Consider the following 21,433-nt stretch of genomic DNA (forward strand, 5'->3'; position numbering starts at 1 on the left):
AGGAAAAGGGAGAGAAGGAAACATAGTAGGTGAATATGGATTGGGGGACAGAAATGAAAGAGGAAGCCGCCTGGTAGAATTTTGCACAGAGCACAACATAATCATAACTAACACTTGGTTTAAGAATCATGAAAGAAGGTTGTATACATGGATGAACCCTGGAGATACTAAAAGGTATCAGATAGATTATATAATGGTAAGACAGAGATTCAGGAACCAGGTTTTAAATTGTAAGACATTTCCAGGGGCAGATGTGGACTCTGACCACAATCTACTGGTTATGACCTGTAGATTAAAACTGAAGAAACTGCAAAAAGGTGGGAATTTAAGGAGATGGGACCTGGATAAACTGAAAGAACCAGAGGTTGTACAGAGATTCAGGGAGAGCATAAGGGAGCAATTGACAGGAATGGGGGAAATAAATACAGTAGAAGAAGAATGGGTAGCTTTGAGGGATGAAGTAGTGAAGGCAGCAGAGGATCAAGTAGGTAAAAAGACGAGGGCTAGTAGAAAACCTTGGGTAACAGAAGAAATATTGAATTTAATTGATGAAAGGAGAAAATATAAAAATGCAGTAAGTGAAACAGGCAAAAAGGAATACAAACGTCTCAAAAATGAGATCGACAGGAAGTGCAAAATGGCTAAGCAGGGATGGCTAGAGGACAAATGTAAGGATGTAGAGGCCTATCTCACTAGGGGTAAGATAGATACCGCCTACAGGAAAATTAAAGAGACCTTTGGAGATAAGAGAACGACTGGTATGAATATCAAGAGCTCAGATGGAAACCCAGTTCTAAGCAAAGAAGGGAAAGCAGAAAGGTGGAAGGAGTATATAGAGGGTCTATACAAGGGCGATGTACTTGAGGACAATATTATGGAAATGGAAGAGGATGTAGATGAAGATGAAATGGGAGATACGATACTGCGTGAAGAGTTTGACAGAGCACTGAAAGACCTGAGTCGAAACAAGGCCCCCGGAGTAGACAATATTCCATTGGAACTACTGACGGCCGTGGGAGAGCCAGTCCTGACAAAACTCTACCATCTGGTGAGCAAGATGTATGAAACAGGCGAAATACCCTCAGACTTCAAGAAGAATATAATAATTCCAATCCCAAAGAAAGCAGGTGTTGACAGATGTGAAAATTACCGAACTATCAGCTTAATAAGTCACAGCTGCAAAATACTAACACGAATTCTTTACAGACGAATGGAAAAACTAGTAGAAGCCAACCTCGGGGAAGATCAGTTTGGATTCCGTAGAAACACTGGAACACGTGAGTCAATACTGACCTTACGACTTATCTTAGAAGAAAGATTAAGGAAAGGCAAACCTACGTTTCTAGCATTTGTAGACTTAGAGAAAGCTTTTGACAATGTTGACTGGAATACTCTCTTTCAAATTCTGAAGGTGGCAGGGGTAAAATACAGGGAGCGAAAGGCTATTTACAATTTGTACAGAAACCAGATAGCAGTTATAAGAGTCGAGGGACATGAAAGGGAAGCAGTGGTTGGGAAGGGAGTAAGACAGGGTTGTAGCCTCTCCCCGATGTTGTTCAATCTGTATATTGAGCAAGCAGTAAAGGAAACAAAAGAAAAATTCGGGGTAGGTATTACAATTCATGGAGAAGAAATAAAAACTTTGAGGCTCGCCGATGACATTGTAATTCTGTCAGAGACAGCAAAGGACTTGGAAGAGCAGTTGAATGGAATGGACAGTGTCTTGAAAGGAGGATATAAGATGAACATCAACAAAAGCAAAACAAGGATAATGGAATGTAGTCTAATTAAGTCGGGTGATGCTGAGGGAATTAGATTAGGAAATGAGGCACTTAAAGTAGTAAAGGAGTTTTGCTATTTGGGGAGCAAAATAACTGATGATGGTCGAAGTAGAGAGGATGTAAAATGTAGGCTGGCAATGGCAAGGAAAGCGTTTCTGAGGAAGAGAAATTTGTTAACATCAAGTATAGATTTAAGTGTCAGGAAGTCGTTTCTGAAAGTATTCGTATGGAGTGTAGCCATGTATGGAAGTGAAACATGGACGATAAATAGTTTGGACAAGAAGAGAATAGAAGCTTTCGAAATGTGGTGCTACAGAAGAATGCTGAAGATTAGATGGGTAAATCACATAACTAATGAGGAAGTATTGAATAGGATTGGGGAGAAGAGAAGTTTGTGGCACAACTTGACCAGAAGAAGGGATCGGTTGGTAGGACATGTTCTGAGGCATCAAGGGATCACCAATTTAGTATTGGAGGGCAGCTTGGAGGTAAAAATCGTAGACGGAGACCAAGAGATGAATGCACTAAGCAGATTCAGAAGGATGTAGGTTGCAGTAGGTACTGGGAGATGAAAAAGCTTGCACAGGATAGAGTAGCATGGAGAGCTGCATCAAACCAGTCTCAGGACTGAAGACCACAACAACAAAACATAGGGACAGAAAGGGACAGAACTGTACCTACTGATGATTTGTTAATGAAATTTGAACAAGGAAGGTATTTTAGTTTAGTTGATTTGACTGCCAATTATTTGCAGGTTAAATTACATGAAAATTCACAAAAGTATGCTGTGTTCCTTTTGATGGAAATACTTATAAATGTAAAGTGTTGCTCTTCGTGTTAAATATTTCAGTATCAGGAACATGGTAAAGAATTGCTACAAGAATTAATTATTTATGTAGACGATGTGTTAATAGTATCAAGGATGTGGGAAGAACATTGTGAATTATTAACTAAAATCTTAGAAAAGTTTCAGAAAAGGGATATCACAATGAAGTTAGCAAAATCGCATTTCGGAAGGGAAGAACTGAAATTTATAGGATATTTAGTAGAGAGAAGGGAATAAGACCGGATCCCAAAAGAATGGAGGCTGTCAAAGACAGTCTGGAACCATGAAATTTAAAACAGTTATGATCATTTCTGGGATTAGTTGGATTCTATCATCACTATATACAAGGCCAACCCATGAACGATCCCAGGTTATTATCATTTCTGAAACAAACAACAAAGTGGATAGGGATGTAGGAGCATCAAAAGCATTCAGTAATATTAAGCAGGCATTGGTAAATGCACCAGTTTTATCACATCCAGTAGTGATTCTGAATATGGTATTGTGTGTGAACTGTTCCAGGGTGAATGGAATCCTGAGTTAGGAGATCACAGAACAACAGCATTCTCTAGCAGATGTCTTGGTGAACATGAACTAAATTATACAGTGACAGAAAAGGCATTGTTAGCTATTGTAAGGTGTGTAAAAAAAGTCTGATACACTCATTTGGGGATCCAAGATCATAATATATTCAGATAATCAGGCATTATCTTTCCATATGTAAAATTGGTTATTCCACGACAAATTAATGTGATGGGGATTATTCCTACAAGGAGACCAGATAGAAATTGAATACATAAATGGTTCAGAAAATACATAACTGGATGCATCATCATGACTATCTTAGGGTATGAATGACATAACAAGAACTAAAGGACTGGGAGTAACATTCAGTATTAACTTCTTACAATTAAGTTATATAAATGATGGAGTAAGACAGTAAGCATTAAAAATAAAACAAGATAGAAGAACAGGTGTTTATTGTAAGAAAAAGTTACAAAAAAGTGAAGAAATGCCAATGTCGGTAGAAGATAAATCTATTTGGATGATGAGGGAAGAAGCATTATTTTGGAAGTTATGTACTATTAATGCACAGTGGAAGCTATATATTCCACAGACCCCAGAAAATGAATTAACACAATTCTTACATAAGGGATACAGACATTTTTGCATGTGCAAATGTATTAAGCGTATGAGTAAGTTTTATTATTTCAAGAACATAAGTCGAAAAATAAGAGCTATAAGTTAAAGATGATAGCAACCAAGTATCATACAAGATGTATCCTACAATACCAAAGGCTCTGTATGATCTTACATCAGCAGATGTTTTTGGACAACTACCAACAGGAAGAGCAGGAGTAACATATATGTTTGTCTTAGTGGAATGTTGGTCAAACAATGGAAAATTATTTCCTATAAAGAAGGCAACCACAAACACTGTCATAACCTGCTTAAAAAGTATTTTGTAAATATAGGAAAACCAAAAAGATTATTGACCGACAATGGATCACAGGTTACGAGTAACAATTTTAAAAAATTTTTAGGTTGGAAAGGAGTTAAAAATGTACACATACATCTAAATACGACCCATAATCAAATCTGTGTGAGAGGTCTACGAAGGAAATTGGTCATTTATGTAGAACATATTGCTCTGATGAACATAAAACTTGGATTCAGATGATTCCAGAGTTCTATGAAATACTGAACAAACTACCTCATATGTCAATAAGATTGTCCCCTGCTGAGCTAATAAATAAGAATTTTACCAGAGAACCTTTGCTATAGCTATTTAAATGGCCATTATCAAAAAACATAGATCCTGAGGAAGTTTACTAAGATAGTAAATGACAATTTGAATAGGCAGGCAATATTAAGAGTACACAAATACAATTAAAGAGCACAAATACCATAATTTAATGTAAATGATTTGGTACTAATAAGAGAATATTGTCAGAGTTCAGATATAAATAAACAAAAAAATAAGTTTTTCTCAAAATATGCTTGTCCTTTCAAAACAATAGGGATACCACATCCCAAAGCAGTATTTCTGATCAGTCCCAGAATGGGATGCAAAGAAGTACTTTATAACATTGATACAGTAAAAATGTTAAAGTCTCCATGATACTCTCCCCTCTTGAAGATTAGATGGGGTGATAGCAATCAGGTTCTGAGTTAATTACTTCATTTGTTTCCATTTTAGTTTTCTATGAGACAATTTCTTCCTCTTTAACTATTCTGAGATCTGTCAACCTTCTCCTACTATTTTAGAGAGATTTAGGCAACATGAAGGGTATTTATTAAAACTGTACAGAGATATCTGTACTTTGAAAACATAAATATAGCATAATCTTTGTTATTCGTTGCGGGAAGATAAAGATTTACTATAAAAATTGAAGAAAATCCTAGAGTACAATAAAATTAGGTATTTATTTCTATAATCTTAATACCAATGACCCCAATACTTTTATATATTTGATATAGAGGAATTTGTATTTTTTACCATCCATATAAGTAATAGGTTGGATTTTATATATTATATAGGGGAGGTTGTCTACTGGAATGAGTAACATATTTCTAAGTACAGAAGTACCAGTCACATGTGGGATATACAGGGTGACTCAGGAGGCAAGGTACATGCTTTGAGGGGTGGTAGCATTGGTGATTCTGAACAAAAAAATTCATATGGATGTATGCTCTGTTCCAAATCGTTTCCAAGATAGTTATTCAAGAAAAACTTACAAAAATGATATCAAATGTGTTCCATCTTGAAAACCATTTGGAATAGGGCATAAGTCCATATGACGATTTTTGTTCACAATTACTAATACTATCACCCCTCAAATCATGTACCTTTCCTCCTAAAATGACAAAGTACTCATACGACTGTTAAGATCCACAAAGGTGATTGACAAAGACATTAAGACAAATGACAACAATTAAATGATGACTAATGTATGACTATCAGATCTCTACTGCTTATCCAAAGGGGTGGGTTAGGAACAATTTTCGGGATCTGCAATAGTGAAGTTGTGACAGTCTGTTCTGTAGGGAATGCCAACCATCTTCTCTCTTCAGCATCACAGTCTAGAACCTTAGCAGAAGGGGACCTTGGGTGGGGGTGGGAACAAAATCTGTCTTTGGGGTCTATTGTCTTTTTCTTCTCGATCCTACACTTTCTTTTCTTTTTTCTTCATTAGGAGTACCAATTCTATTCTCTCTCTTACCATGTACATACAAAGAGATAGAGGGGCTGGCCAGTACTTACCTCAGCTCAGTACAGCCGATAGATACACATAAAACACATAAAACAGAACCGAAAATTTACATTCCTAGCTTTCGGAACAAATGTTCCTTCATTGGGGAGGAGAGAGGGGAAAGAAAGGGAAGAAGGGAAAGGAGATTCAGTTACTCACAACCCAGGTTATGAAGCAACAGGGAAAGGAAAATAGGGAGGGTAGCAAGGATGGAGGCATGGTTGTCAGAGGGAAGCCAAAGATATTCTACTGTAAGTACTGTGCCAGCTTCAAACCAAAGAGGATGCATACAGAAGTAAAGAGATATATAGTATAAAGATAAACACAACTATGTAGGATGAAAAGATGTGTGAATGGCTAAAGAGGAAAGGGAAAGAGGAGAAGACTGAAGAGTAAATGGGATTGAGGTTGTTTAACGTAGGTTCAGTCCAGGGGGATGGCGGGATGAAAGGATGTGTTGGAGTGCAAGTTCCCATCTCCGCAGTTCAGAGGGACTGGTGTTGGGTGGGAGAAGCCAAATGGCACATACGGTGTAGCAGGTTCCTAGGTCCCTAGAATTATGCTGGAGGGCATGCTCTGCTACTGGGTATTGGGCATCTCCTAGGCGGACAGTTCGTCTGTGTCTGTTTATGCGCTCAGCCAGTTTAGTTGTTGTCATGCCGATGTAAAAGGCTGTGCAGTGCAGGCATGTCAGTTGATAAATGACATGTGTAGTTTCACACGTGGCCCTGCCTTGAATTGTGTATGTTTTACCAGTAGCGGGGCTGGAGTAGGTGGTTGTGGGGGGATGCATGGGGCAGGTTTTGCAGCAGGGTCGGTTACAGGGGTAGGAACCGCTGGGTAGAGAATGTAGTCTGGGAATATTATAGGGTTTAACAATGATGTTATGGAGGTTAGGGGGGCGACGAAAGGCAACTCTGGGTGGTGTGGGGTGAATTTTGTCAAGGGATGATCTCATTTCAGGGGTTGACTTGAGAAAGTCATATCCCTGGCGGAGTAATTTGTTGATGTTTTCGAGGCCAGGATAATATTGGATGACAAGGGGATGCTTCTGTGTGGTCTGGGGGTAGGAACATTGTTGTTGGATGGGGAGGAATGTATTGCTCGGGAAATCTGTTTGTGGACAAGGTCTGCAGGATAGTTGCGGGACAGGAAAGCATTGGTCATGTTATTGGTGTAATTGTTGAGGGATTCATCACTGGAGCAGATACGTTTGCCACGAATACCTAGGCTGTAGGGAAGGGAGCGTTTGATGTGGAAAGGATGGCAGCTATCAAAGTGAAGGTACTGTTGTTTGTTTGTGGGTTTGATATGGACAGAGGTGTGGATGTGAGCTTCAACAAGAAGGTCAACATCCAGGAAGGTGGTTTGGGTTTTGGAGAAGGACCAGGTGAAATTCAGATTCGAAAAGGAGTTGAGGTTATGGAGGAAATTAAGAAGTGTTTCTTCACCATGAGTCCAGAACACAAAGATGTCATCTATAAACCTATACCAGGCCAGGGGAAGCAGCTGTCCTATGCCAATCTCTTCATGGGCCGCATGGAGGAGGCTTTCCTGAAGACCCAACAGCTCCATCCTTTGCTGAAGCATATTTGGCTTGAAGAGAAATCTCCAAAGGAGTGGAAAAATGGCTTGGTGGTAAAGCTCCCAAAAAAGGGAAATTTGTCAGACTGTAATAACTGGCGTGGTATTACATTGTTGTCAGTGCCCAGTAAGGTCCTCACCAGAATTATTTTAAACAGAATTAAAGAATCCCTTGAAAAGCGACTGCGTAAAGAACTGACCGGTTTTAGGGCACAACGCAGCTGTTTTGATCTTATTAACACTCTTAGGATCATCTTAGAGCAAAGCAAAGAATTCCAAGCAACCATGTACCTGGCATCCATTGATTTTCAAAAGGCCTTCGATTCCATGAAACATAAAGTGCTCTGGCAGGTGTTGCGGAAGTATGGCATACCACAGAAGATCTTAAACATCATAAAAGATCTATATGATGGCTACGAATGCTGCGTACTCCACAAGGGAAATATGACAGAGCCCATAAAAGTAACAACTGGAGTCCGGCAGGGTTGCATTTTGTCACCAACACTTTTTCTACTCATTCTAGACTCTGTTATGAGAAGAGTCACAGCAGGCAGGAGACGAGGAATCCAGTGGGGGATCCACGAACGTCTGGAGGATCTGGATTTTGCAGACGATATAGTTTTATTAGCTCCAAGGCTGACTGATATGCAAGCTAAATTAAACTTGCTGAAAGAAGAAGCAGAGACTGCTGGCCTCAAGATAAATACAGGCAAAACAAAGGAAATGAGAGTAAATTCAGGGAACATGGAGGTGCCCCTGTTAATAGGTGAGCAGCGAGTGGAGACTGTCAACTCATTCCTGTATCTGGGTAGTATAGTGGCAGAAGATGGTGGAGCTGGAGATGACGTGAAAAACCGCATTAAAAAGGCAAATGCTGCCTTCATACAATTGTATCCAATATGGAAAAATAGAAATATCACATACAAAACAAAAATCCGTATTTTTAATACAAATGTGAAAGCTGTCCTTCTGTACGCCAGTGAAAGCTGGAAAATGGATAAAAAGATAACAACACAGTTACAAAGCTTCATAAATAGATGTCTTCGACGCATCATGAATATCTGGTGGCCAGAAAAAATATGTAATGAGGAGCTCTGGCGAATAACAAACCAGATACCTATAGAAGACCAGATATGAGAGAGAAAGTGGGGCTGGTTGGGGCACACCTTGAGAAAACCAGATGGAGCCAGGGAACAAGGAAGAGAGGAAGACCAAGGGGCACATGGAAGAGGACAGTGGAAGGGGAAGCAAAAAGAGTTGGTAAGACCTGGGCAGAATTGAGGCAAATGGCAAAAGACAGAGACGGCTGGTGAGTTCTCCTGGATGCCCTATGCCCCCATAGGGGCCAAAGGAATTAAGTCAAGTAAGTCATGTGTAACACATAAGTAATAACAGGTTGAGAAATAGGAGTGATGAAAGAAAAGAGGACAGTAAGAAATTAATATTTTACACAGATTTTGGATAAGGTCACTGTGTGGAGGAGAAATCTTCAATATTAGAAATTATAAAAGCCATATCCTCAGAGATTAGGCATATGGTTGTAAGCATGAAGGTGAGCTGTATCCAGATATCTAGATTTGTAGAGAGATAGGGGGATAAGAGTGTAGGTTTACCGAGGAACAAGGGAACCTATACATGAGGTTAGTTGAATCTACAGATAAAAGAGAAACTGCCTCTGGTTTAATTAAGTTTAATTGTATGATACTGTCTTTCTGAAGTAAAAAGACAGAAATATTTACACAGTCAGAAACCAAATGGGTTTACGCCCTGGTGACTAATGTAAGTAAATTGATGATGACTGTGTGTATCAATCTGATGTTGAAAGAAATGCACTGAATTTAGGTAACATGAGACCTCAATATAAAAGTGAAATTAATCTATGGCTTGCTTATAAAATAAGTGACTCTGTCTCTAGCTGTGTAAGTTATTCCACACAACATATTTCACCTCAATGGGTGAATATGTAGGGGTGCATGTTGTTATAAAGCATGGCCTCACTCTCACTTTCCTTTTACTAGACCAAAAATGCTTTGCATGTTTGTTGGAATTTATGTGCAGATATGAGAAAGAAAAATGCAGGCACACTGCAGAAAGTGACAATGGATGCATAATTTGGACTGGCCAACGAAGTGTCACTTTCACTTTGTTGTCATGCATTAGGGTTGCTGTGGACTCCAAAGAAAAAAGGGGCCTGACAACAATGGTCAAGCACTAAAGGAAAATTAATGCTGTTATATAGACTCTATGCCATGCTATCTGGAATTAAGAATGAACATATGGTTTCAGTGAAGCACTGAAGCATCATGTATAAACATATTTTCTGAAAAACTTTGTTAATTATCAATTGTTGTGAGTTGATTACTTATCTGAATATAAAGAATTGTGGAAACAATGTTTTGTGATTTCACAGTGAGTTATTTAAATGTAGAAGCTCTCTTATAGCCCTCATCCCCCTGCAACTGGAAATGAAGTTAGTGGTTATATATGTGGCAATGCATAGAAGGACCACAAAATCAAGAGAAAACAAGATAGTGACTGGAAAATTCAGAAAAGAAGGTAACTGTTATTACATGGAAATGATTAAGGACTCGCATCTTGCAATATATCGAACATATAAAGTCAACCCACAATAAGAAGAACACCTCAAAGTGAAACACTCTGAAGGGGAGGAGGAAACAAAATCACACTTCATGGGTTGATGGAGTATGTGATGTCACTGCAGCCATTACAAAAATGAGTCAAATTTTCAAAGAACTTGGCAATAAGTTCGAATTTATCAGTATGATGTTGCTTCATGCATTATGGGCTAGATGTATGAACTAATTCAGTTGGCTACGGAGTCATAAAGCCATTCTATCCTCTCCTGAGCCAAGCTGGGCCACAACTGTTGCAAGTGGTCCTTCATATCCTTAAACTGCCACTGGAATGGAAATGCCACCCAAGATGTTCACACACACGTTTCATCAGAGACAGATTTGAGGATCTTACTGGCTACAGGAGAACCTCAGCCTCACACAGACAGTTCATAGAGACATGTGCCATGTGTGAATGAGCATTGTCTCATTGAAAATTGAACCACACTACACATGAGAATGCAGTGCATCCATGTTGTGCCATCAGTGTGCCCTCAACCAGCACCTCTTATTGTCTGAAGTCACACCCAATAGCTCCCCACTCTGTAGCACCAAGAGTATCCTCACTGTACCTCTCCAAAGAATAGGATCTCTCCATAGGTCACTGCCATATTTGCCAATAATGGTCATCTGGGGCAGTGCAGAACAATGGTTTGTACCAAACACAATGAGATGCCATTCAGCAGGACTCTATGGATCCAAGTCACAGCATTGTTCCAGCACAGCCACTATGTTGTGTGCTATGATGGTATCACTAGTACACAAATGGGATAGTAACTCTAGTCCAGCTGCTGCCAGTCTCTAACCAATAATATGGGATGGTATAAAATGTTTCAATAATACTTGTTCTCACTGGCAGATCCAGATGAGATGGGATTATGACGTGCTTGGTGCACAATATGGTGATCATCCATTGCAGCGGTCAGATGTCACTGACAGAACTTTGACAACTATCCTCTCCTGAGCCAAGCTGGGCCACAACTGTTGCAAGTGGTCCTTCATATCCTTAAACTGCCACTGGAATGGAAATGCCACCCAAGATGTTCACACACACGTTTCATCAGAGACAGATTTGAGGATCTTACTGGCTGTGGTCCAGCATTAGGCCACTGTCACATCCAAATGTCCCACAAATCTGGATATTGCACAAACTAGCAGTGAACCATATGAAGACCCTTAATGAAGTCTGTTTCCCTTAGTGAAGTCTGTTTCAAACATGTCAGGTAATGACAATACTATCTCACATGAGTATGCAGCATCTTCATATCCATCACAGTGGTCACTTGACATACGACATTGTCTGTGCCTCTTATGTGCCCTATCATGCCTACAACACCACTTAACATGAACAACACTAAGGCACTCTAATGGCCATTCTGCCTGCCACAGAGAATAGCAGTTCTCATCATTTACATACCAGCTGATGGTATGTATCTGTACATAGTGACACTGATGTCCAATCATGTCTTCTGGGTGTTTTACATTTTTTGCCAGATGTTGTGTGGTGTAATTTTATATAATGACTCATAAAGGCCACAAGTTGCTTACAATCTTCTTAGTTTGTACTGTAGTGAGTTGTTTCAGGTAACTTTTATTGAAAGAAAGTGTAGACTGTATTGGACTATTTGTATCTCAAATAGCATGGATAGATATATACTTATCTCAAAATATCTCGAAATAATTTTCTGATGAAAGTTCAGAAGTCAAACAGTAAAAAGCCTTCTTATTTGTTGGATATGTACTGTAACTATGGAATTTGATCTACACCACTATGCTGCTGCTGTCAACGATAGTATAACAAATTTATATCCAGGATCAAATGTTAAATTTTTCATTTATGGCCTCCTACTATAACACTAAAACATGTCATCTTGCCTGCATGGTAAGTTGAATTTCCTTACTTGCAATAACCTTGTTAATTTTGAATCGCGATATGGTATATACTTTGATTTTCCATCTACCAATGATGATATCACATTTCCTAGAGCTGACAATGAAAGATTTATTTTTGTAGCTTCCTTCAGTCTGTCACCTGTTGTTCCTGCAATGAAGAAAAGTAGCTGTATTAATGTACTTAAGCAAAGTGAAATATGAGAAACTAAATAGTGACATAACAGAAAATGAATAATTCCAGTACAAATGCAAGTAGAGTGTGCTCCCACACCCACCCTCCCATCATATCAATGTTTAAATAGAAATTCATCAATGTAATAAAAGGAGTTGTCAAGGAGAAAAGATTTTAAGTTGGATTTAATACATGCTGCAGTACTTGTCACACTTTTGAAGATGTTAGGCATATGATCAAAAATTTTTATTGCTGCATACCGAACTCCTTTCTGAGGCACTGACAATTTAAATAATGGGATAAAAGGTAATTTTTCCTCTAGTGTTGTATATAAAGATATCACTCTTCTTCTCCGATGTGGCTAAAAGTAAAGACTTTTTCACACCACTTATTTTTTAACAAGCATTCCAGTATGAGGTGCCAAAGATGGTGATCATGTGTATGTGAGGTGTGCTTGCTTTTGTGAATGAATGTGTGTGTTTACTTTTCAGAAGAGTACTATGACCAAAAGCTAAGTATGTAAGAGTCTTTTCATTGTGCCCATCCGCAACTGAGCTTGTCAACTTTACGATAAGTAGCAATGGATCCTTTTCCTTATATTGTTGATATTCCAAGCTAAATTTTCCATTGTTTGTTTTTTAACAAATTAGTGATAACTATTTTAACTGTTGCTCTGTCCAGAGTGTACCATGGGTATCACTCAAGTAACAGCACAACCAGCATAATTGCCATATGCCATGAGAAACAATGCCTTGATGACAACGGTTTTGTGAACTATTGTTGATTGTATGTGTGGATAGTAGTCCATAGTGCATCAATTCAGTCATTAATTCAGTGCTGAATAACCAAAAGAAGTGTGAAGCCACATCAGTTAGAACCATAGAGTTAATCAAAGAGTGCTCATCAAGTTAAGTTCTATCTGAAGTTATTTGTGTAATCAATCTCTTATCGGTGGAACATTTCCAGACTGGCTAAAATATGCTGAAGTTAAGCCTCATTACAAGAAGGGGGATAAAGAGATACCATCAAACTATGAACCAATTTCACTTTTGCCGGCTTTCTCAAAAATATTTGAAAAGGTTGTCTTCAAGCGTCTCCTTAAGCATCTGATTGTAAATGATATATTGTCCAAGTCACAGTTTGGATTTCTGAAGGGCTCTGATAAAGAGAAAGCTATTTACACTTACAGTGATAATGTACTTAATTCATTAGATGATAAATTACAGGCTACTGGCATTTTCTGTGACCTATCAAAAACCTTTGACTGTGTGAACCACAGCATTCTCCTAAGCAAATTAGAGTATTATGGTGGCAATGTTGCGAAATGGTTTGAGTCTTATCTATCTAACAGGAAACAATGGGTGGCGCTGTGAAATACCTGTGCAGTAAGCAGTCAGTCTTCATCCGACTAGGAATTAATTACATGTGGTGTTCCTCAAGGTTCCATTTTGGGTCCACTGCTTTTCTTGTGTATATTAATGACCTCTCATCTTTTACATTGCCAGATGCTAAGTTTGTTTTGTTTACAGATGATACAAACATTGCAATAAGTAGCAAATCAAGTACAGATTTGGAAATAGCTGCTAATCAAATTTTCACTGACATTAATAAGTGGTTTAAAGCTAATTCTTTGTCATTAAACTTTGAGAAGATCCACTATATGCAGCTCAGAACCAGTAAGAGATTTCCTACCAGCATGAGTATAACATATGAAGACATGCAGATCAAAGAGGTTGGCAGTGTTAAATTTCTGGGATTACAACTTGATAATAAATTCAGTTGGAAAGGGCATACCACAGAATTGCTTAAGAGCCTAAGCAAGTTTGTATTTGCCATGAGAACAATGTCAGATGTAGGAGATATAAATATAAAAAATCTTGCATACTTTGCTTACTTTCATTCTATTATGTCAAATGGGATCACATTCTGGGGCAACTCATCAACTCATCAAACCGAGCAAAAATTTTTTGGGTGCAAAAGCGTGTGAGAAGAATTATTTGTGGTGTAAATTCAAGAACATCTTGTAGAATCCTGTTCAAGGAACTTTGTATTCTAACCACTGCTTCTCAGTATATTTATTCCTTAATGAAATTTGTTGCAAGTAATACATCTCTAATTCCAACCAATAGCTTAGTACACAGTATCAATACTAGGAATAAGAAGAATCTACATAAAGGCCTAAAATCACTTACCTTGGTCCAAAAAGGGGTCCAATATTCAGGAACACACATTTTTAATAAATTGCCAGCAACCATTAAAAACATGGTTTCAGATAAAGCATGGTTTAAACAGAGTTTGAAAGACTTTTTGATAGGCAACTCCTACTACTCCATAGATGAATATCTTAACAGAGACTGTTAAGTCAGCTTAAGTAAAAATATCTGTTAGATTTCAGTTTTGACAACACTTCATCACAAGTCAAGATTAGGTATTTTGTGTATGATAAATTTATTAATAGTGAATAACAGTGTTTCACTCTGACAGTGTGTTAATTCTGTAAATATTAACTGTCCAAGTTTACTGCATTTTATTAGCTTACTTTCAACTATCTCCTGACAAATGATCAGGGTAGCAAGTATTATATTCTAATGTTTTATGTTTTTAAGTCATGTCATACTTTCTGACATGTAACACACCCATGAGAATCATCTCATTTTTTGGGTCTATGGAATGAAAACTGAATCTAATCTAAATCTAATCAAATCTTATCACAACCTTATGACAGGATAGAGAAGCCATTGTCTCATGTGTCTAACTTTGCTGACAACAATATACATATTTAGTTGTTATAATTAAAGTGCAGCTACTCATTAAGTTCCAATGTGGACTGTAATTATCATATTGCAATAAAACTAGGAAGATGTGTTGATGAGTAACTGTGGAACCAATACACACAGGAAAAACATTGGTTCCAACTGTGGCCACCAGATGCACTGTTTGTATGATGGTATGACATCCACACTGCCATTTGACAAGCCAAAATATAAGTGAGCAGTATGTGTATTGAGCAGACAGACAGCATGATAATAATAATAATAATAAAGATTTTATTGTCTTTAGGCCATTACAGCAATTGACAACGTCAAATGAAGTTACAATTTATAATACAGTGTGATAAGGTATTGACTACTGAAATATTTTAGCTTATATTACAATAAATGTACAGTGAGTCATCTGTTGGAATACTGCATTTTACAGTTGAAGAATTCATTGATATCATAGAACGGGTGGGCAATAAACCATTCATGCAGTCTTTCTTTGAATGTACGAGGGCGGTTCAGAAAGTAACCTCCGATTGGTCACAGTGCGGGTTGTGGAGGGGGTAGCGACGCCATCTGTGCGTTCACGCACTCAACAGGTCAGTTGGCATCAAGCCGTGGTCGAGTGAACGTCGTACCTGCGCTAGTTTAGTTTTTGTGGCAGTTTGAAATGTGTGCTGCAATAGAAAACCCCGCCAAATGCGAAGTGCATGCTGTCATAAGGTTTTTTACAGCCAAAGGATATTCTGCAGCAGCTATTCATCGTGAGCTTTGTGCCGTGTACGGACCAAGAGTTATGAGTGAAGGAGTTGTCTGTGAATGGGTACGTTTATTTAAAAGTGGACGAGAAAACGTTCATGATGAATAGAGGAGTGGTAGACCATCATTGGTGACTGACGAACTCGTTCAGACAGTTGATGCAAAAGTTCGTGAAAATCGACGTTTCTCAATGTCGGAGTTGTCTACTGGTTTTCCACAGATTTCTAAGACTCTCTTGTACGAGATGGTGACAGCAAGATTGGGTTACCGTAAGTTCTGTGCACGATGGGTGCCCAAAATTCTTACCGACCACCACAAAACTCAAAGAATGGCCTCTGCATTAGACTTTCTGTCACGTTATGAGGACGAAGGAGAACCATTGTTAAACAGAATTGTGTCCGGTGACGAAACCTGGATTAAGTATGTGAACCCTGAGACAAAAGAACAATCAAAGATGTGGGCACATTCAAATTCGCCTACCAAACCAAGAAAAGCCTCGCAAGATTTTTCTGCCAGAAAACTGATGGCAACGGTGTTTTGGGATGCCAAAGGGGTGTTGTTGGTTGAATTCATGGAACGTGGTACGACCATTAATCAAGACGTGTACTGTGAAACAATAAAAAAGTTACGACGGGCTATACAGAACAAACGCCGTGGTATGCTGACTTCCGGTATCGTTTTTTTGCACGATAATGCTCGTCCTCACTCTGCTCGCAGAACAACGGCCCTTCTTGAGTCCTTCAAGTGGGACGTTATCAACCATCCACCTTACAGCCCAGACCTGGCGCCAAGTGACTATCACCTCTTCATGCATTTGAAGAAATGGCTCGGGTCACAGCGGTTTGATGACGACGAAGAGCTCAAAGATGCGGTCACAGGTTGGCTCCAGGCACAAGCGGGTGATTTTTATGCAGAAGGAATTTCAAAGCTTGTGAAGAGATACGATAAGTGCCTCAATCGCTATGGAGACTATGTAGAAAAATAGTGCAAAGATGTAGTTGTAAGATGCATATATTAAAATATTTTTATTTAACTTGGTGTATTTTTTAAAATCAACCGGAGGTTACTTTCTGAACGGCCCTCGTATGTTCAGGAAGATCCTGTATGGCATGTGGCAGCTTATTAAATAGCTTGTGCCCTGTGACTTCATAGGTATTTATTGATTTTGATAGTCTGTGGTAAGGTGTGTATATGTGTTTGATGCTTCTTGTGTTGTAACAATGTACATTTTCTCTACATCTCACATCTTGTAGGTTCTTCTTCGTAAAGATTAAGACATTGTATATATAGAGGTTTATTACAGTCATAATTTTTTGTTTAGTAAATAAGGGTTTGCAGTGAGCCTTATGTGAAGAATTTGTAATTATCCTAATGGCTTTCTTCTGCAATAATAGGATGTCATGTATATGACTACAGTTACCCCACAAGATAATGCCATAGGATATTATACTCTGGAAAAATGCAAAATAAGATGATCTGATGTATGTTTCAGGTACACAATTTCTGAGTTGTCTTAATAAATAAATTACCCTAGATAGTTTACTACTAATATAGTTTACATGTTGGCCCCAGGATAACTTTTCGTCTAAATAAACTCCCAGGAATTTAACAGAACTAGGGTCATCAGATAGTGGCTTGTCTCTTAGGGTGAAGATTATCTGCTGAGTTTTATTTTCATTTAGCAGGAAACCATTTGCTCTGAACCAATATGCTGCATGAGTGAGTGTATTTTCAGCACAGGTTTTAAGATCATTAAGACTGTTACTGCTATGGAGAAAAGTCGTATCATCTGCATACAATACAGTGGTGGATCTAATAAACGAGGGGAGGTCATTGATCTTTATCAGAAACAGGAAGGGCCCCAGTACAGATCCCTGAGGCACACCTACTTTAACATTTTCTATGTTTGACATTTCCTTACCTACACAAACTACCTGTTTACGGTTGTTGAGATAAGCTTTTAATAGTCTGAGACTGTTTTCTTTGATGCCGTAGAATTCTAGTTTCTCTAGTAGTGGCATGTGCTCAACACAGTCGAAGGCCTTGCTTAGGTCACAGAATGAGATCTGAGCAAAGCCTTTGTTCTCAAAAACTTTGAGGATGTAACTGACTACCGTGTTGATTGCATCAATGGTCGACAAATTCTTCCTAAACCCGTATTGTGTATCATTAATTATTCCTAGATTCTCAAAATGAGATGATAATTGTTGGTACATGATGCATTCTATTACCTTGGAGAATGCGGGTACTATTGAAATAGGCCTGTAGCTAGATGGAGAGTCTTTATCTCCCTTTTTGTATACTGGGACGATCCTAGACAGTTTTAACTCATCAGGAAAATATCCCTCAAGTAAGCACTTGTTTATGCAATGGGTTAAGGGGTAGAGTATGTGGTCACACACTTTTTTTAGCAGGTTGCATGATATGCCATATATATCTAAGCTATCAGATGATTTCAGTTGTTTTATGACCCCTTGTACATATCTAGGCGATACTTCGGAGAAGGTTACCATGCTTGTATTTAGTGACTGTCTACCCCAATTCTGGGAGAGTAACTCTGATGGACTAATGTCTGGTTTGATAATTGTCTCTCCTATTTCTTTCACTGAATTAATAAAAAACTCATTGAGTGTTTGTGGTGGGATATTAATTTTATCTTTTTTAGTATCTCTGGCAGCACTGTTAATTACTTTCCAACCGGTTTTGCATTTATTGGTGGAATTATGTATGCTGTTGGCATTGTAGGTTTTTTTGGCTTGCAGGATGGCTTTTTGTATTCATTCCTGCATTCCACATAGGCTGATTTGGCACAGTCAGACTTCATACTATTGTATATGTTGTACAGTAACAAAACTTGTTTCTTTAGATCTGTCAGCTGTTTAGTGTACCATATATTTTGTCTGTTTTGAGATCTGGATTTGTGGCTGCTGTCCATTATTTTGATTTTCTTTATGGGAATACTATGGTTAAATAGGGTCAAGAATGCATTAAAAAATCTATCAAATATTACTTTGGCTGGCAGGTCATTACTTGATGTGTAATGTCCATCGACACTACAATGGCCAAACCAGGATCTGTCAGCAAGGGAATTACGAAATGTGTTAATTTTATCCTCAGTTATGGGTCTGGTAATCACAACTGTTGGGACAGGTCTGTTTGCATTGCTCCTATTGAGGGGAATTTTACTTGCATAATTTAGAGATATGGAGTTATGGTCAGAGAATGGGAACACTACAACTTCGCATGTGTTTTCAGTGGTCTTGAAGTTTACAAAGATGTTATCTAAACATGCTTTGTTTCTTGTGGGCCTGTTATTAACATGATGTAAATTGTATTGTCTTAGTAAGTTTTCCAGGTCTGCAACACTACCCTTACATTTAGTAACATCAAAATCAGCATTCAAATCACCTCCTATTGCAATATCATAATGTAGCCATTTAATATTACTTAATTTACTCAATAGCATGTCCATTTTTTCTAAAAATATGTTAATGCTTCCCTTTGGTGATCTGTACATGGATACTACTATTAGCTTATGACTATTAATGATTATACCCGTAACTTCAAAGTGCTGTTCATCACACAAGGAATTTAGGTCTAGCTTGGTTATTGTTCAATTGAGTGACTGGTTGGAATAAATTGCCACACCACCTCTAATGTGCTTTTTCCTACAATAGCTATTTACTATACTAAAATTGTCACATTTGGCAACTGCAAGTTCATTCTCATTAGCCCAGTGTTCACTCAGACAAAAAATATCAAACTGGTTATCAAGACCAAACTCATTTATGATAAGTTCTTTATCTTTCAGTCCTTGAACGTTAAGGTAACATATTTTAAGATCCATGCTCTTATTGCTTACACACTGAACACTATGGTGATTGGTTTTCAAACGTTTTTCAGGGCTTATCTTTTGGATTTCTGCCTCTTGTTGCCTTTTACTAAAAAATTGTTCACTTGGAGTGGTAGCACATCTACTGTTGTATACCTACTCTTCCCTCCTTGTGATGATATTGTAGATGAAGCTGCTACTAGAGGAATTGATGTAACTGCTGTTATGGTGTCTGGAGGCACTGTTGTGACATCTGGTGACTGAGGAGATAAGGTGGTTGCTTCTTCTTCTGCTGCTGTTGAATCTTGCTGGTGAAGTGTGATAGGTACTGCTGCTGCTGTAGGCATTGTTGTGGCAACTGGTGACAGTGGAGATTTGGATGTTGCTTCATCTTCTGCTGCTGTTGAATCCTGTAGATGAAGTGTGGTAGGTACTGCTGCTGCAGCATTTGTTATGTGTGTAGGTACAATTGCTGCTTCCACCTCTACTTCTACTGCTGCAATAGAAGTAACCATTTCATCAGGCTCTGCTTGCGTCAAGCAAGGAACTGGAAGAGCAGCAATTACTTCTTGGTTGTCAGATGCTTTCAGTATCATGCTGATGTTTTGGCACAGAATCTTCTTGCCTCTGTTATTAAGGTGCATGCCATGTCTCGTGTAACAGTCTCTTTGCAAGGAGTCCATACTTATAAAATATGCATTTTGGTAGGCCCTGCAAATCTTTGAGTATTGCCTGTTTGCTTTTATGATTTCCACGTTCACACATGACCATTCCGAAAGGTCATGCCTATGTGGAATTCTGACTACAAAAACTGATTTCTCTCCTGTTGAATTTAGTATTGCCTTAAGGTTTCGTGTTGCACTGTGGAGGTCGTTTTTATATACATTATTGGCTCCTGCTATGACGACAATATGACGATCATTTTCAGTTTCTATGTTTCTAACGAGTTCTTGGATGGGTGCACCTGGTTTGACAATACTAGTTGCTTGTATACAATGACTGTAACGTAGTATTTTTGCAATCTCACGTCCGTGGCTATCAGAGAATATTTTCACTTTGAGTTTGTCTTCACGTTTATTGCGGAAGTTTCTACTCATGTGCTAGTCACTATGTAGATTTGGCGTGTTGTTGTCGTCACAGTTTTCCGTGGATTCCACATTTATATCTGAATCTAGTGCATTAAAACGGTTTTTTGTTACCACAGTAATTCTACAGTCACTGAGTTTCACACGACCAACCCTTTTTGGCCTAGTAAACATATGTTGCCTTGTTGTTTCTGCCTTTAGGCCTATATCCACTTCAGAGCACTCGTTTATTGTAGGTAGGACACTGAAACTGCTTTTATAGCCGCGGTTCGTTCCATTCGTTGTATTTATCACCTTTTCGCTCCTTTCTTCCGTGATCATGCTAGTCCTGTGCTCCCAGTTCCGTGTTTTACTTGCTTTGGCGATTGGGATATTACGCGACCTTTTCAGTTCGGCATTTTCATTTTCTAAATGCGCAATGTCCCGCCTTAGTACATCTACAATTAATTGCAGGCTTGATACACGTTCATTTAGCTTCACTATTTCACTGTTATAATTTACGTATGTTCCGTTTTTCACCACACAACTATAACTTTTGTTCACTTTCTCACTATAAACAACTGTACCGGACGCCATGTTGAATCAGCTCCGGTTCGGAAATATCGTAGATCCAGGGCTGATGCACAGAGCAGTCTGTTAGCAAAACTGATTAATGTGAGTGGCAGCAATTACAGTGCTGTATTGATAAAGTATTGCTCTCTGAAAGGTATGAGAAGAGGTCAGATGTGATTAAATGGTTTAAAGAAGATGACAATGAAATTTGAAAACACAGGTGAATCAGTGTGGAACCTGGAAGAAGAAGATTTCCTAGCCCAATGGAGGTTGTTGATAAGGTTGCTATTGCTATAACTGACA

The 21,433-nt window shown here is 38.5% G+C and overlaps 1 protein-coding gene across 1 annotated transcript in view; it reads right to left on the reverse strand.

Moving 5' to 3' along the window:
• Positions 1-21,433, reverse strand: part of LOC126481718 (osmotic avoidance abnormal protein 3-like) — a 287,181-nt gene that overhangs the window by 138,728 nt on the left and 127,020 nt on the right. The window contains exon 5 of the mRNA XM_050105670.1: positions 11,980-12,119. Within this exon, the coding sequence (XP_049961627.1) occupies positions 11,980-12,119 (140 nt within the window). The remainder of the gene's footprint in view (positions 1-11,979; positions 12,120-21,433) is intronic.

The sequence above is a fragment of the Schistocerca serialis genome, chromosome 5 (assembly GCF_023864345.2).
Source record: "Schistocerca serialis cubense isolate TAMUIC-IGC-003099 chromosome 5, iqSchSeri2.2, whole genome shotgun sequence".
Lineage (NCBI taxonomy): Eukaryota > Metazoa > Arthropoda > Insecta > Orthoptera > Acrididae > Schistocerca > Schistocerca serialis.